Here is a 16,484-nt window from a genome sequence, read left to right as displayed (position 1 = left end):
GGAACCTCTTTATCGTGTACATGACTCACTGCATGTACACACATATGTGGGAGTTCCAGCAGTCATGTTCATGAGGTTTAATTTTATTGTTGACTTACTACCACTGTATGTGAAGTCATTATCTATACATTCATTTGCACTGTGCGGCCCGCTCATATCTCAATACTGATATATTTACCAAAAAAGATAATCGTGCACAAACCACTCTACTCTACCCAAACGATAGGATATCTTCTCTAAGAGATATGGACATATTTCGCTTATTCATGGCTTACTTTTGAGTACAGTAGGCGCACGCTGAAGAACGTGGAGCTGAAGGACGTCCAGCCTGAAATACTAAAAACTCCACAGCCTAAAATTAAGAACGGCGGTATTGGTTTTCCGGCAGCTTGTAGGACACATACTGATCCGGTGCGGATTGTTCTCGGCTAAGAACGTGCTATAAGAACGCTGCCCGATTGCTGAAAACATTAATAAGAACGTGCCAGGCTAACCCCTTGGAAACAACGTCCGTGGGCGCGCGACTCTACTGTAATTAGACTTGCACCGTTGACCGGGAGAATATCCTATGTTCTAAATGAACATCAAGACCAGGTAATTTGCCATTTCTATTCAATTCACATTTTGTGAGCATGCATCACCATCAAGCATGCAGTGACCAGTGCAGCGCTTGTGATAAAATGCTGCACATAGTCACCTACGTACTAGCATGGGCCAGTGCATCACTGCTCAGCACACGCTCACAACAGCTGATTTCTAAGTTCTAACGGACTGTGATGTGGTTAGCCAATGCCCGTTCTCAAGTGCTTATACAGTGTAGAGTAAGCCTGAGAAACAGAAACAGCCGTTTCTCAGGGATACGTCATTCAGTTCACTCATTAGTTACAACATTGCCGCGCATACCTGAAATAGAATAATCAATCAGCAGTCAGTCGACGGTACTTCACAACTTCAGCAAAGAAGTGCAGCAGCGGTCGGGGTGTGTGGTGGTCAGTGATGAGGATACGCTGTAGTGCCCTGTGTCACGGCCATGCTGCTCCATGAGGATACGCTGTAGTGCCCTGTGTCACGGCCATGCTGTAGTGCCCTGTGTCACGGCCATGCTGCTCCATAACCGTGAGTAGCACACCAGCCTTGACGGCCGAGAGCAACATGTCGACACAGTGACCGTATGCAGGCCAGAGTCTTGTTGACGCGGCTAAGCAGTCAGCATGCAGTAGGTACTGAGAGGCATAGAACACTATCCGGTCATGGAGCTACGCAGCGTTGCCGAAGCACTCAATCGTCAGTCTTCGCCTCCTGGACCACACCCAGCTGGACTAGCAGCTTGTGTTCAAATGCCAGGTATTCCTTGTATTCCTACCACAAACAGAACAGAGTAGCCGTTGGCACTTGTGTACTGGCATCATGATAATGGTACATAGCGTTGCATCATAGGGCTCAGGCTTTACTGGAACTTCCTTTAATAGTAGAGCTATCAGATTGCACATGCGAATTTGCCAAGTCAAGGACAGTGGTGTATATTCCGAACATTGGAAAGCAGCTAGCACGAAAAATCGAGGGGTGCACCACGGAGTACGTGCATGAGCAGTTTGAGGCTTTTGTATCTGCACAATCCGCCTCTTTTGTATCTGCACAGTCTGCCTCTTTTGTATCTGCACAGTCCGCCTCTTTTGGCACATTTCATAAGATGTACTGAATGTTGTATGGCTTTGAGAGCATCCCCCGCAGAACATACCTCGTATCAGCAAGAGTAAATAAGTTCCCGAGAGTATGCAACTCTGCATATGAGGGTCTCCGACGGTGAAAACTCGCATCACATGTTTCAGGCACGCTTCGTACTACGTAGAGCAGAGGATAGCGTGTGTGCAATCCAAATATTTGCCATGATCACGACAGGAAGTTGTGCACCGAAATGTCGCATATATTTGAATTTACCTGTTTCAATCTTGCTCTCCGCTCAGTCGTTGGCTCTGAGTCTGGTCTAGATGCCTGGGAAGCAAAGAGGGAAGGAAGGAAGCAAGTCAATTCTATCTAGTTTGGTAAGAGAGATTGGCATCGATGTAGCTGAAGCGATAAAGCTATACTTTCACAATACGGCCCACTTTCGAGAATTCTGTCACTACAGGTATTGAATGTACGTCAGAACCTGTCCTAAAGGACATCTGGGAATTGAGGGCATCTTTCAGAAGTGCATGCAGGAGATGCAAACCTGTACATTTGGACATCCAAAGGAGGACGCTTCTGTAATAGGGACAGTCCCTAAGGTGTTCACATGTCTGTTAGCACTACAGTAAGAACCTGCATTTGCCGGACCCTGTCACGGCCCTAGAGGAATCCTGAATCAAGTTGACCGGACACATTTTCAAGCACCGACGTGCTGTGGATCAAACGTGCACCCTGGATCAAGCGGAATCCTGTCATATCAGGACAGAGTCCACTGCACCAAGGGCGTCCGGTTTGGGCTGGTCTTACTGCACATGTAGTGAGCTCTTCTTCAAATGTAGAATATCAGGATGTAGAGAATGGTGGCACACAACTGATACTGGTACGCACCGATTTGATGGCCTCCTCCTCTTCCAGCCGTGTCTTCTTCACAGCGGCATTCTTCCCCAGTAGGCCCTGCATGTACGTCAGCCTTTCAACTTCACGCTCAAAGAAAGCCTGCGCTGATGTCCGCTGCAGGAAAGCACGTGCATAGCAAGAAAGCAACCAATGGCCGGTCAAGTGCAGAACACAATCGGAGTGCTTCGCAAAAAAACGACTGTCAGCGACTGTGAATGCAACGGCAATTGGCTGTACAAAATTAAGGTGGCTGGGGCGGTACAACCTTTTTGGGAAAATTTTGACTGCATTTTTGAGTTTATCGGCAAGGCAGAGATGAAATTTGAAAATGTTTTCTGGTGAATCTCTGGAGAATAGCCTTCTCTAGCTTCCTATAGTTTTATTTTTACTTTTGGACAAAATTTGAAATTGTTTTATGAAAGGTTCGTGTTATTTTTTCACGGACCTTTCATAAAACTTTTTCAAATTTTGTCCAAAGTAAAAGTAAAACTATAGGAGGCTAGAGAAGGCTCTTCTCCAGAGATTCACCAGAAAACATTTTCAAATTTCATCTCCACCTTGCCGATAAACTCAAAAATGCAGTCAAAATGTGATCAAAATGACCCCTAAAAAGTTGTACCGCCCCAGCCACCTTAAGGCGTTTGAAAAGTGGAACACTCAGTGTAAGTTGCTGTACCTCAGACGGAGAACAGTGGGCTAGTGACCATGGCAGCTGGGTGACGTGTAATGTGCCACTGCGGTCTCCAATTGCAAGCAAGACCTGCTGTTTCTTACGACCTGTGCATGGCATGAGCACATAGATTGACACGATGGCTATGGGCTTCACAAGGCAAAACAACCGCCACTAGCATACAGCATACACACTTACACACTTACACATGCACACACACACACACAGGCACACACATGCACATGCACACACATGCACCCCCCCCCCCACACACACACACATGTACACACACACAGGCACACACGTGCACATGTACACACACATATACACGCATGGACATACACGCACACACGGACACACCATGTACCATGTATACGCCTGTCATAAGAGAAGCACGCAAATCTACAAATGCACTGGATGTGCACCCACAGATTTTCTCTTATAGCAACGATAGCGAACAAGATCTGAATGAGACAGATCAAGACTTGCGCCAGATAACTGTCTAATCCACACAACTGGCGAAGCCATGTGAATCGACCACCAATGCATACCTGGTCTACACCACACGGACACACACACACACACACATACACACACACACACACACACACACACACACACACACACACACACACACACACACACACACACACATGGACTAACACGGATACACACACACATACACACATATACACATATTTTCAGGAGAGTCACAGTTCACGGGCTGGTCTACTGTTCTGCGGCATTGCACCGGAAAAGCAAACTTCCGATGGCATGACCGAGTGTCAATTAATTCGCTTCTCAGCAACATGAACTGGTGGAAGTGCATGTACATGTACATCTACCGACTAAAAGAGAAGGAAAACCAGCAAGAACTGGAATCCGACAGCATTTGTTCATGCCAAACCTGATAAATCCTGTAGGTTGAGCTTGATCGTGCAAAGGATGCGCCCCTGTAATTGGTGGACCTACTACCTCCACTGATGAACAAGTCCAGAAAGTGCAGAAACCCAATGGTCTGGACCGGTACTAAGCTAAACCAGTAGTCAGCAGCAGCAGCAGCAGGAGCATTTGTACAATGTCCCAATGCTATGAAGAAATCTCACTGTAGCAGCAATGTATGCCGTATGTAATGTGTGTGTCTCCTACCTTTCTGGATATGCGGAACCAGTGTGGTGATCCCCAGCGCTGAGATATTCTGGGAGAGAGTTGGTATGTGTGATCTGCAGGGAAGTGCAACGGAAACATACACTGACATATTAGCACACAACACCAGCTCAGTCGCAGGCAGCAAAACCCCACCAACAAAGATCACGTACACCGACAGCATCAAACGCCCTTTGGGGCACAGGCGGGCAGCTTACTTGTCCAAGAGGTCCCAGATTTCCACTGTACCGTTCGCCTTGCCGATGAAGAACACACCTGCACGAAGACCGTGACAAACAAGTCACACAGGACACATCCACACGTTGCAGCATTCAGTAGACAGTTCAATACGGGACTGCGCTAGCCCTACAAGTACAACACTAAAGGACTTGGACTGATCCGCACACACACTGTATTGTATTGTAGTTGAAAAGCGTCATGTGAACATCATATCAACTTGCTCATTGCATGTCCATCAGAATCGTAACATTATGATTAAGCTGGCTTAAAACTCTGACAAGGATCTTGATGGGAACGTTGCTGATTGGCCGTCTCCTGGATGACGAGACTCGCCTTGATCTAAACAATATTAGAACCTTAAAAAGTGCTGGTAGTGTTGGTCTGTTGCACTTGCGCAAATTTGAAAACGCTACATACACGTTACATGTGCTCTAACTCAGCGAAGGGGTGCACAAGATATTGCTGACCTGGCCGAGTTGGACTCCACTTTCCGACAGTCAGGCAACACTCATACGGTGCACTGTGCATCAGGGGCCCGGCCTTCACAGAACAACGCACCAGCAGCATTGCAATATATTATATGTGAGGCCCTTGCGCATTGTCAAATATGGTCAGATGCATGAATAATGCATGTGAGTACGCTGAGATCAGCAATGCACTGTTCAACACCCCCACACAACCAGGCCCGGGTGGCCGTGTGGGGTGTTGACTGTGTTGACTGTGTTGACTGTGTTGACTGCTGACCGTACAAACTACATCATTGCGCAATGGGCCTACACACACTTCAATGTAGCATACATACACACACACATTGTGATCACAGACATATGTACACATGCACACCCGTGTGTGCCCAGAAACACACACGGCGTGGATTAGGAATGCATGAAGACCTGCATCCAAAGGTGCAACACGCCTACATTAAATGCCAATTGCGCTATGCACACGTGCATCCCCACAGAATGTCACAACACTCACATGGTATGCTCCACATTATTTTCTTTTTCTACAGTATTTGTGCAAGTTTTGCGTAGCTAAAGTATGTTAACGCGGTGACGTAATGTTTTCACTGTATGCTGATGTCTATCACGCGCGTGTTCGCGCCAGCTCACGGATGCGCCGTTGTGCGCATGCGCAAACTCTCCCAGCAGCTCGCTTTGCATACGTACACCCTTCAGCAGCCTTCGTGCCTGGCTCTCTTTGTTAGTTGCATTGGCTCGCATGACTCTTGCTCCGTGTTTTCAAACTCCGGAGTTCTTCAGTTCTGTTCAGACTTCCTTGTACAAGGTGACATCGTCGTTTCGGTCTCTTGTTGCCTAGTTGTGGTGTCCAGCCCCTGGGCGGGCTGGAATTCTGAGTGCTGTATCCGCGGAGTGGTTTACTCAAATTTTCTCAAATTTTCCCACGCTGAGGCAAGAGATGTCGCGCAGGTCCGCCAGGTCATCTTCTAGCCCCTACGCTAGAGCAACATCCTCCCCTGCTCCTGGAACCACCCAGGCCAGAGCCCCGGCCCAGAACCTCGCGCCGCCTCGTGCTCCTCGTGCTTCGGCTCTACCTGGCCAAGTGCCTCCGTCTCAGTCAATGCCGGCCGGCCACCCACCCCAGCCCACGCTGGCGAGCCAGATCTCCGCCGCCGTGGCTGTTGCTATTCAGCCTCTGGCCGACAAGGTTACCCTGCTGGAGCAGGCTGGCGCAGCCCAACTCGCCGGCCCAGGAACTGGCGTAAACTCGGGACTCGCTCATGTTCCGACGTTCAGCGGGGCCTCGCTTTGTGCTGCCGGATCAATCGCCACTGCAGCGCCGGTTTTACCAGTATCAGTACCGGCCGCCAGCCACCCGACACAACAGTGGCCGTCATCTGGAGACCTCCCCGTGGTGCCGCCTCGCCTTCGAGACCGGATTGTGCGAGGTGAGTTCACAGAATTAAGCGATTTGCTGCCTGAATCCCTGGGCTTCGAGGGGGATCATGATGTGATGCAACTCGACGTGGGCGCGGGCCGATCTGTGCAGCTCGTCCCCAAATCTTCCCACCGGCAACCCGCCAAACGACACATCTATGATCTTGCCACATGGGTGGAAGCGTTCACCACATACTCGAGGGTGCTGGCCGACGCCTCACCACAGCTGGCAGGTGATCTCTGGGCGTATCAGGCCATCATTGTCGATGCCAACGTCCGGTTCCACAATGATGCCTGGCTGTCCTACGACCGCAAATTCCGTATGGCCACGGCGTCCCTCCCTCACCGCTATTCCTGGTCCGTCATTGACCCGAACCTGTGGCAGTCTTGTCTCACGGGCCGCGGGCGGCCTCCGTGCCAGCGTTGCTCCATGGTCCATCCAAGTCAGCCCAGCAGCTGCCCCTTTCGTGGGGGGCTCCCAGCCCCAACAGCGCCTACGGGGAGCCAGTTCTCGCACCAGCCTGGCTTTGACGGCAAAGCCATCTGTCGTAATTTCAACTTCGGCAGCTGCTTGCTCTCCCCCTGCTCCAGAGCACACGTCTGCATCCAGTGCCGCGGCCGTCACCCCGCACGCCAATGCTCCAAGTCTGGTGACTCGACCAAGAAATAACTCTCACCCCAGTGGTGACGCTGCTTTACAGGTGCCCACTAGCACGCCTGTTCATGTTCAGCGCTTTATCAATCTTCCCTCTCCTCATCCAAATGCAGTCTTTCGCTCTTATGGTTCACAAGGCATGCAGTATGGCTTTCGTATTGGCAGCTTTCGCCCCATTGCATCTTCTGTTATGTCTCCTAATCACTCTTCGGCTTGTGCTTGCCCTGCTGAGGTTACTACTCATCTGCTTAACTGTTGTGACCGCGGAGAAACTGCGGGCCCATTTGCATCTCCGCCATTCCCTCACATGCATATTTCTGGTTTGGGTGCTATCCCGAAGTCTGATGACAAACTGCGTATCATCCACGACCTCTCGCCCCCTGCCGGCTCGAGTGTGAATGACGGTATATCTCGGGATGAATTCAGCCTGCAGTACGAAACTGTCGATACAGCTATCTCTCTGATCATGCAGGCAGGGTGTGGCGCTCTTTTGACGAAGGTCGACAGGAATGCATTCCGTCTCTGTCCTGTTGCCCCCTGTGACTGGCCTTTTCTGGGCATCTTCTGGCAGGGACAATTCTATCATGACAAAGTGCTACCATTTGGATTGCGTTCTGCACCATACATATTCGATAAATTCGCCACAGCAGTCCAGTTTATTCTCGAGGATGCATGCCACCTAAGCCAATTACTCCCCTACCTGGACGACTTTCTGAACGTTAGTCCGCCCCACCTGCCCGTTGCGGAACATCATCGCTCACATATCTTAGACATGCTCCGCTATTTGCAGATACCGGTGGCCTCTGAGAAAGTCGAAGGCCCATCCACATGTCTCACCTTCCTCGGCCTGGAGCTGGATTCGCTGACGTTTGAGATCCGGTTACCGTCCGCCAAACATGGGGCGTATCTCGGCAAAGTCAACGGCCTCCTTCAATCAGGCATGGCGTCCCGGCGCGAACTCGCCTCCGTGTTGGGCAATCTCTCGTTCGCGGCCCGGGCTATTCCTGTCGGTCGTACCTTCCTGAGGCGCCTGTACGACCTTGACCGTGCAACAAGCAACCTTCCAAAGCACAAGGTTCTCTCTGGCAATAGCACCGTCATCCAGGAAGACATACTCAGCTTCAGAGCGGCGGTACCTGGATTTCTGTCAGCAGCATGGCGTTGTGGCCCTGCCTGGAAGCGACGTTCCACTGTGCTACTACGCAGCCCTCCTCATGCGCACACTGCGGCCGGCCTCGGTTCGCACATATATGTCAGCCATCTGGAACTTACATGTCGAAATGGGCCTCGAGTACCCGAATCAGCCAACGTCCCTGCTGTCACGAGTGTTAAGAGGCATAGCCCGTTCGTCGGGACCTGGCCGCCCTCGTTTGCCTATCACAACACCCATCCTCCGGCAACTCTGCCAACGCCTCCAAGTTTCCTCCATGCGGCACTCAGTTGACCAGGCAATGCTGCAGTGCGCCTTCACCCTGGCCTTTTATGGCTTCCTGCGCTGTGGTGTGAGCTCACCTCGTTGACGTTTGGCAACGTGGCCCTGGACCAACAATCATTTCGTATCACCATCACGCTGCTGCAATCAAAGACGGACCCGGACGGTAGGGGCACGGTAGTCCACGTGGGCGGCTGTACCGATGTCATCAGCTGCCCGGTTACGGCGATGGTGCGGTACCTGACGGCAGTGTCGGCAGAGTCCCAATCTCCTAGAGATCAGCTGCTCGTCTACCACAATGGCCAGCCTCTGACACGAGCGGACGTCACGAGGGAGGTGCGGACCCTCCTACCGCTTTGTGGGATTACAGATCCGTCCAGCTATGCCAGCCACTCATTCCGGATCGGAGCAGCCACGTCTGCAGCTATCGCAGGCGTACCAGAGCACGTGATCCGCCATATGGGGCGATGGCGCAGCGACGCCGTGCTGCGCTATATCCGTGTTGAGCCATCCGAGGTGCGGCTAGTATCAGAGAAGCTAGCCACAGTGAGTGACTGACCAGTAGCGCTGCACCTTGACGAATGTCTCCTCTGGTATACATACCAACTCTCAGTACCGCTATCGGTACCTAGATTTCTTGACTGCTAGCAGCTCCTGCTATACTCCTCGTTCAATGCTCGCGTTATTTCTGAGCACTGACTTATTTGGTTGGCCCACCAGGGTAACTAGCTTGGGCACTGAACTCTCAGTAGCTGGCAGCATTCTCTCTACTCTCCCGAATCACTCTATTCGGTTACTGCCCTTGGCAGGTCAGCCGCCATTTCGGTCTCACTCCGAATCACTCTATTCGGTTACTGCCCTTGGCAGGTCAGCCGCCATTTCGGTCTCACTCTCGGTCCCCGCCTCTGTCGGGTCGGCCGCCTCCATGGTTACACACTGCCAGCTCCTTCGCCCAGTTACCCTGTGGTGCCAACCAACTACTGCTGTGTCTGTGTGTGGGTCGTGTATGCCTCCGCGTACGGAGCATGCGTTAATGCAAGTTTTGCGTAGCTAAAGTATGTTAACGCGGTGACGTAATGTTTTCACTGTATGCTGATGTCTATCACGCGCGTGTTCGCGCCAGCTCACGGATGCGCCGTTGTGCGCATGCGCAAACTCTCCCAGCAGCTCGCTTTGCATACGTACACCCTTCAGCAGCCTTCGTGCCTGGCTCTCTTTGTTAGTTGCATTGGCTCGCATGACTCTTGCTCCGTGTTTTCACCCACCCACCCACACCGACTTCATTGTGTTACAATTCTCATTCTGTAGCACCCCGCTTATACTACTAACCTCATTCGTCTTCCAAACTCACTCTGCTAAACAAAAACAAGCAGGGATTGGGCACTGAACTCTCAGTAGCTGGCAGCATTCTCTCTACTCTCCCGAATCACTCTATTCGGTTACTGCCCTTGGCAGGTCAGCCGCCATTTCGGTCTCACTCCGAATCACTCTATTCGGTTACTGCCCTTGGCAGGTCAGCCGCCATTTCGGTCTCACTCTCGGTCCCCGCCTCTGTCGGGTCGGCCGCCTCCATGGTTACACACTGCCAGCTCCTTCGCCCAGTTACCCTGTGGTGCCAACCAACTACTGCTGTGTCTGTGTGTGGGTCGTGTATGCCTCCGCGTACGGAGCATGCGTTAACAAAACCCTTAGCACCCTAACTGAATGATATGCATGCATCTCAAACTACGAGAAGGATGTCCGTGCTGCTTCTGAGTGATAACAGTGACAGCGCAGCAGGGCATACCTCAACACCTTCCTTCCAGAGTGCGAACGTCCACTGTGACACGCTGAGGATGATGTCTTCAAAAAACGGCGAGCGCTCCAAACTGGCTATTGAGCCGCTGTGCGTGGTGTCAATGTTGAGTGGTCGCTGAGCTGTCGTGATCGGCAAAGCACAGCACGTGAACATAATCTGAACGTGGATACTGCATCAGCACATGCGGCTGTGTTTGGGGCTGTGTTTGGATAATTAAAACTTCCGCATGATTAGAATTTGGGGCTTGAACGTTAATTAAGGTTCGAATTAAAGGGACTCTACCTGTATATCTCACTTGGACGCATGGTGATCAAGGGTTCCATGCACACATCATGCGTACATATGCATGCACACGCGATGCATTGCTGACAGTTACAAACAGCTTACACTGCAGTCTGCAGACAGAGCAGTTTCGGAAACAACTACAATTTTTTGGTAAGAAATGACCTCTCCAAACTTTTTAACTCACTGATCCATTTGGCTGAGTCGGAATCTTTGACGAATGGCCAGCTGACGTACATCAGTTCACCATCCTATGAAAGACAGGAGAGTGGTAGAGAAGGCTACTTCATGAAAATCCAGAGCCCAGCACACATTGTTCACGCTCTGCAATAGGCGTTATCCTTCATGCACGGCATACAAGGTCAGGACGGTGGCCTTACGCATGAAGGCCAACTGCCTTGCCATCAGGTAGTGATTGTAAAGTAGGATTTGCCCCCCCCCCCCACACACACAGTTCAAAAAGACTGTTGGCTGCTGCACTATGGTGAAGTACACACAGAAAAGTCTGCATGGAACCGATAGAAACATTCACTCACTGACACGGAGCTATTTGAGCCCAGTCTTCTACCATCCCAATCCCACATGGATTGGAAAGGAACATACAGAGGGAGTGCAACAAGCCTACTTTCGGGTACCAATCATACAAGAGGGCAAAGTCTACTCACTTCTGTTCCAATGTAGTATTTGGCAATGCTCTCGTCCAATGCAACCAAGTCAGCACTGCTGGGAGGGGGCAGGGTGGTCAATGGAATTTCTCGTTCATAGACGGCATCTGAGCATGAAATCACAGGCATAGTTATGATCATGCATGTCAAGCACACATGACAAAATTAATGCAGTGGCAATCCACAAGGATGCTTACAATACACCCGCAGTATGCTCTGCCGTTGGAACAACCAAACACCAAACCACACTCCTACCGCCACCGTTCATTGCAGTCATCCTGGAAAGGGAGAGATGATGTATGGTGATGGATGCTGACAAGTGGACCTACTGCGAGTCTTGTAATCTACAGTAGAGTTCCGAGTTATGTGCACTCAACAGTCCATTTCAAAAACTATAGACGCACAGTGTTTTTGAAATATTTCAAATTTGGCTGGAACTTTTTGAGAATAGTTTTCGGAATATTGCTCAGGTCTGCTCCACAATTACTCTCATATAGTTTCTAAACGATTGGATAACAGACGCCCAATTTGGAAAAAATTATGCACAAAGTGATCACAGATTTTATGTGGTATAGATGCTGGCATAGCGGTTTTTGCCTAGGTACGCGTCTATAGTTTTGAAATGGACTGTAAATGCCTAATAGATGCCTTGCACTCCCGACACCAGTCACCAGGCGTAAATGTCATGTACAGGTAAAAGTAGGTACAGGTATCTTGATTACAAAAATATACCACATGCTTATGACAAAAATATACCACATGCTTATGACAAAAATATACCACATGCTCATGACAAAAATATACCACATGCTTATGACAAAAATATACCACATGCTTATGACAAAAATATACCACATGCTTATGACTTGCTTGGGAACAGTACTAGTAACTGTTTGGACTGCACAAACGTTTTCCGGCTGAGTGCGCAGGTGTCCACCAAGGGACGCTCTACTGTAATGCAACTGACCAGTGACTTGTCCAGAATACAGAGCTAGTTACAACTTTTAGAAACGGCTGGGACTGCCAACAGATGTTGCCTGGATGAGGAAGTGTCATGTGATCAGAGGACTCCGGTGTCTGCTGTCAGGAGAACACTATTGTAGCTGTACTTGGCTAAGGTTGTAGGGAAACTCCTAGCGCTCAAGATAGACACCTATTTGCAACAGGATCCAGGCAAAGCATGCTGACTGTTGACAGGGTAAAACCATCAAAAACCAAAAAACCTATAAGTTAGTACAGTGGAGATTGGATATAATGACACTCCTTTGGGAGAAAACAAAATGTCGCTATATTCGATCTGTCACTAAACCCGATCTTCACATTTAGTATGCAATATGCATATCAACAGGACAGAAATGTATTGCAGATATGCATGTGCATAATATCATGCATATGGATTTCAGATGTGTATGTGCATGTGTCTTGCATGCATAGTTGAAGCCAAATGTCATGCATAGCAACTACACTGCGACTACAATGTGCAATGACCAGCCATGGAGTGACCCAGAGGTCCGGGCATGTGACACAGACATGTCCCATGGATGCCAATCCGCCTGATACAAGAGGAAAGTGGTATACTCGATGTATTTTCAGGTCTTCGGGCACCAAAAAAGTGTCCGTAAATTCGATCTGTCGTTATTTTCGAGGTCGTTATACCCGATCTATAATGTACAGAAAGGACTTGCTAAACGACTTGGACAACACCATTTTGTCGTTATATCCAAGGTCGTTATATCCAATCTCCACTGTACATGTATGGCATTGCAATGACAGAGGTGTCCCCATGGAGTCTGAATTTTCCAAATGATCGCGAGAGTCTTGGAACATCACTACAGTGAGCTTCAATATAACGTATCCCTGTCAGTCACGTAAGTACAGATCCGAGTATAACGTATCCCTGTCAGTCACGTAAGTACAGATCCGAGTATAACGTATCCCTGTCAGTCACGTAAGTACAGATCCGAGTATAACGTATCCCTGTCAGTCACGTAAGTACAGATCCGAGTATAACGTATCCCTGTCAGTCACGTAAGTACAGATCCGAGTATAACGTATCCCTGTCAGTCACGTAAGTACAGATCCGAGTATAACGTATCCCTGTCAGTCACGTAAGTACAGATCCGAGTATAACGTATCCCAGTCAGTCACGTAAGTACAGATCCGAGTATAACGTATCCCTGTCAGTCACGTAAGTACAGATCCGAGTATAACGTATCCCTGTCAGTCACGTAAGTACAGATCCGAGTATAACGTATCCCAGTCAGTCACGTAAGTACAGATCCGAGTATAACGTATCCCAGTCAGTCACGTAAGTACAGATCCGAGTATAACGTATCCCAGTCAGTCACGTAAGTACAGATCCGAGTATAACGTATCCCAGTCAGTCACGTAAGTACAGATCCGAGTATAACGTATCCCAGTCAGTCACGTAAGTACAGATCCGAGTATAACGTATCCCAGTCAGTCACGTAAGTACAGATCCGAGTATAACGTATCCCAGTCAGTCACGTAAGTACAGATCCGAGTATAACGTATCCCAGTCAGTCACGTAAGTACAGATCCGAGTATAACGTATCCCAGTCAGTCACGTAAGTACAGATCCGAGTATAACGTATCCCTGTCAGTCACGTAAGTACAGATCCGAGTATAACGTATCCCTGTCAGTCACGTAAGTACAGATCCGAGTATAACGTATCCCAGTCAGTCACGTAAGTACAGATCCGAGTATAACGTATCCCTGTCAGTCACGTAAGTACAGATCCGAGTATAACGTATCCCTGTCAGTCACGTAAGTACAGATCCGAGTATAACGTATCCCTGTCAGTCACGTAAGTACAGATCCGAGTATAACGTATCCCTGTCAGTCACGTAAGTACAGATCCGAGTATAACGTATCCCTGTCAGTCACGTAAGTACAGATCCGAGTATAACGTATCCCAGTCAGTCACGTAAGTACAGATCCGAGTATAACGTATCCCTGTCAGTCACGTAAGTACAGATCCGAGTATAACGTATCCCTGTCAGTCACGTAAGTACAGATCCGAGTATAACGTATCCCAGTCAGTCACGTAAGTACAGATCCGAGTATAACGTATCCCAGTCAGTCACGTAAGTACAGATCCGAGTATAACGTATCCCAGTCAGTCACGTAAGTACAGATCCGAGTATAACGTATCCCAGTCAGTCACGTAAGTACAGATCCGAGTATAACGTATCCCAGTCAGTCACGTAAGTACAGATCCGAGTATAACGTATCCCAGTCAGTCACGTAAGTACAGATCCGAGTATAACGTATCCCAGTCAGTCACGTAAGTACAGATCCGAGTATAACGTATCCCAGTCAGTCACGTAAGTACAGATCCGAGTATAACGTATCCCAGTCAGTCACGTAAGTACAGATCCGAGTATAACGTATCCCTGTCAGTCACGTAAGTACAGATCCGAGTATAACGTATCCCTGTCAGTCACGTAAGTACAGATCCGAGTATAACGTATCCCAGTCAGTCACGTAAGTACAGATCCGAGTATAACGTATCCCTGTCAGTCACGTAAGTACAGATCCGAGTATAACGTATCCCTGTCAGTCACGTAAGTACAGATCCGAGTATAACGTATCCCAGTCAGTCACGTAAGTACAGATCCGAGTATAACGTATCCCAGTCAGTCACGTAAGTACAGATCCGAGTATAACGTATCCCAGTCAGTCACGTAAGTACAGATCCGAGTATAACGTATCCCAGTCAGTCACGTAAGTACAGATCCGAGTATAACGTATCCCAGTCAGTCACGTAAGTACAGATCCGAGTATAACGTATCCCAGTCAGTCACGTAAGTACAGATCCGAGTATAACGTATCCCAGTCAGTCACGTAAGTACAGATCCGAGTATAACGTATCCCAGTCAGTCACGTAAGTACAGATCCGAGTATAACGTATCCCAGTCAGTCACGTAAGTACAGATCCGAGTATAACGTATCCCAGTCAGTCACGTAAGTACAGATCCGAGTATAACGTATCCCAGTCAGTCACGTAAGTACAGATCCGAGTATAACGTATCCCAGTCAGTCACGTAAGTACAGATCCGAGTATAACGTATCCCAGTCAGTCACGTAAGTACAGATCCGAGTATAACGTATCCCAGTCAGTCACGTAAGTACAGATCCGAGTATAACGTATCCCAGTCAGTCACGTAAGTACAGATCCGAGTATAACGTATCCCAGTCAGTCACGTAAGTACAGATCCGAGTATAACGTATCCCTGTCAGTCACGTAAGTACAGATCCGAGTATAACGTATCCCTGTCAGTCAACGTAAGTACAGATCCGAGTATAACGTATCCCAGTCAGTCACGTAAGTACAGATCCGAGTATAACGTATCCCTGTCAGTCACGTAAGTACAGATCCGAGTATAACGTATCCCTGTCAGTCACGTAAGTACAGATCCGAGTATAACGTATCCCTGTCAGTCACGTAAGTACAGATCCGAGTATAACGTATCCCAGTCAGTCACGTAAGTACAGATCCGAGTATAACGTATCCCAGTCAGTCACGTAAGTACAGATCCGAGTATAACGTATCCCAGTCAGTCACGTAAGTACAGATCCGAGTATAACGTATCCCAGTCAGTCACGTAAGTACAGATCCGAGTATAACGTATCCCAGTCAGTCACGTAAGTACAGATCCGAGTATAACGTATCCTAGTCAGTCACGTAAGTACAGATCCGAGTATAACGTATCCCAGTCAGTCACGTAAGTACAGATCCGAGTATAACGTATCCCAGTCAGTCACGTAAGTACAGATCCGAGTATAACGTATCCCAGTCAGTCACGTAAGTACAGATCCGAGTATAACGTATCCCTGTCAGTCACGTAAGTACAGATCCGAGTATAACGTATCCCTGTCAGTCAACGTAAGTACAGATCCGAGTATAACGTATCCCAGTCAGTCACGTAAGTACAGATCCGAGTATAACGTATCCCTGTCAGTCACGTAAGTACAGATCCGAGTATAACGTATCCCTGTCAGTCACGTAAGTACAGATCCGAGTATAACGTATCCCTGTCAGTCACGTAAGTACAGATCCGAGTATAACGTATCCCAGTCAGTCACGTAAGTACAGATCCGAGTATAAC

General features: G+C 48.9%; 2 protein-coding genes across 2 annotated transcripts in view; one reads left to right on the top strand and one right to left on the bottom strand.

Moving 5' to 3' along the window:
• Positions 1-595: 595 nt before the first annotated feature.
• The window catches only part of LOC135828794 (dynein axonemal intermediate chain 3-like), a 29,946-nt gene continuing 14,057 nt past the window's right edge, over positions 596-16,484 (bottom strand). The window contains exons 16-25 of the mRNA XM_065341230.1: positions 11,352-11,458; positions 10,874-10,937; positions 10,393-10,523; positions 5,089-5,161; positions 4,600-4,657; positions 4,385-4,458; positions 3,242-3,342; positions 2,557-2,679; positions 1,939-1,992; positions 596-1,359 (exon numbers count right to left, since the gene is read on the bottom strand). Of these exons, the coding sequence (XP_065197302.1) occupies positions 1,279-1,359; positions 1,939-1,992; positions 2,557-2,679; positions 3,242-3,342; positions 4,385-4,458; positions 4,600-4,657; positions 5,089-5,161; positions 10,393-10,523; positions 10,874-10,937; positions 11,352-11,458 (866 nt within the window). The 3' untranslated portion in view covers positions 596-1,278. The remainder of the gene's footprint in view (positions 1,360-1,938; positions 1,993-2,556; positions 2,680-3,241; positions 3,343-4,384; positions 4,459-4,599; positions 4,658-5,088; positions 5,162-10,392; positions 10,524-10,873; positions 10,938-11,351; positions 11,459-16,484) is intronic.
• On the top strand, positions 7,482-10,283 carry LOC135806729 (uncharacterized). Its single transcript, XM_065320955.1, has 2 exons — positions 7,482-9,415; positions 9,474-10,283. The coding sequence occupies exon 1, from the start codon at positions 7,482-7,484 to the stop codon at positions 8,616-8,618; it is 1,137 nt and encodes a 378-aa protein (XP_065177027.1). The 3' UTR covers positions 8,619-9,415; positions 9,474-10,283.

This window comes from Sycon ciliatum, chromosome 1 (assembly GCF_964019385.1).
Source record: "Sycon ciliatum chromosome 1, ocSycCili1.1, whole genome shotgun sequence".
NCBI lineage: Eukaryota > Metazoa > Porifera > Calcarea > Leucosolenida > Sycettidae > Sycon > Sycon ciliatum.
Note: the sequence above shows the minus strand (reverse complement) of the source record. Positions and strands in the feature narration are given on the sequence as shown.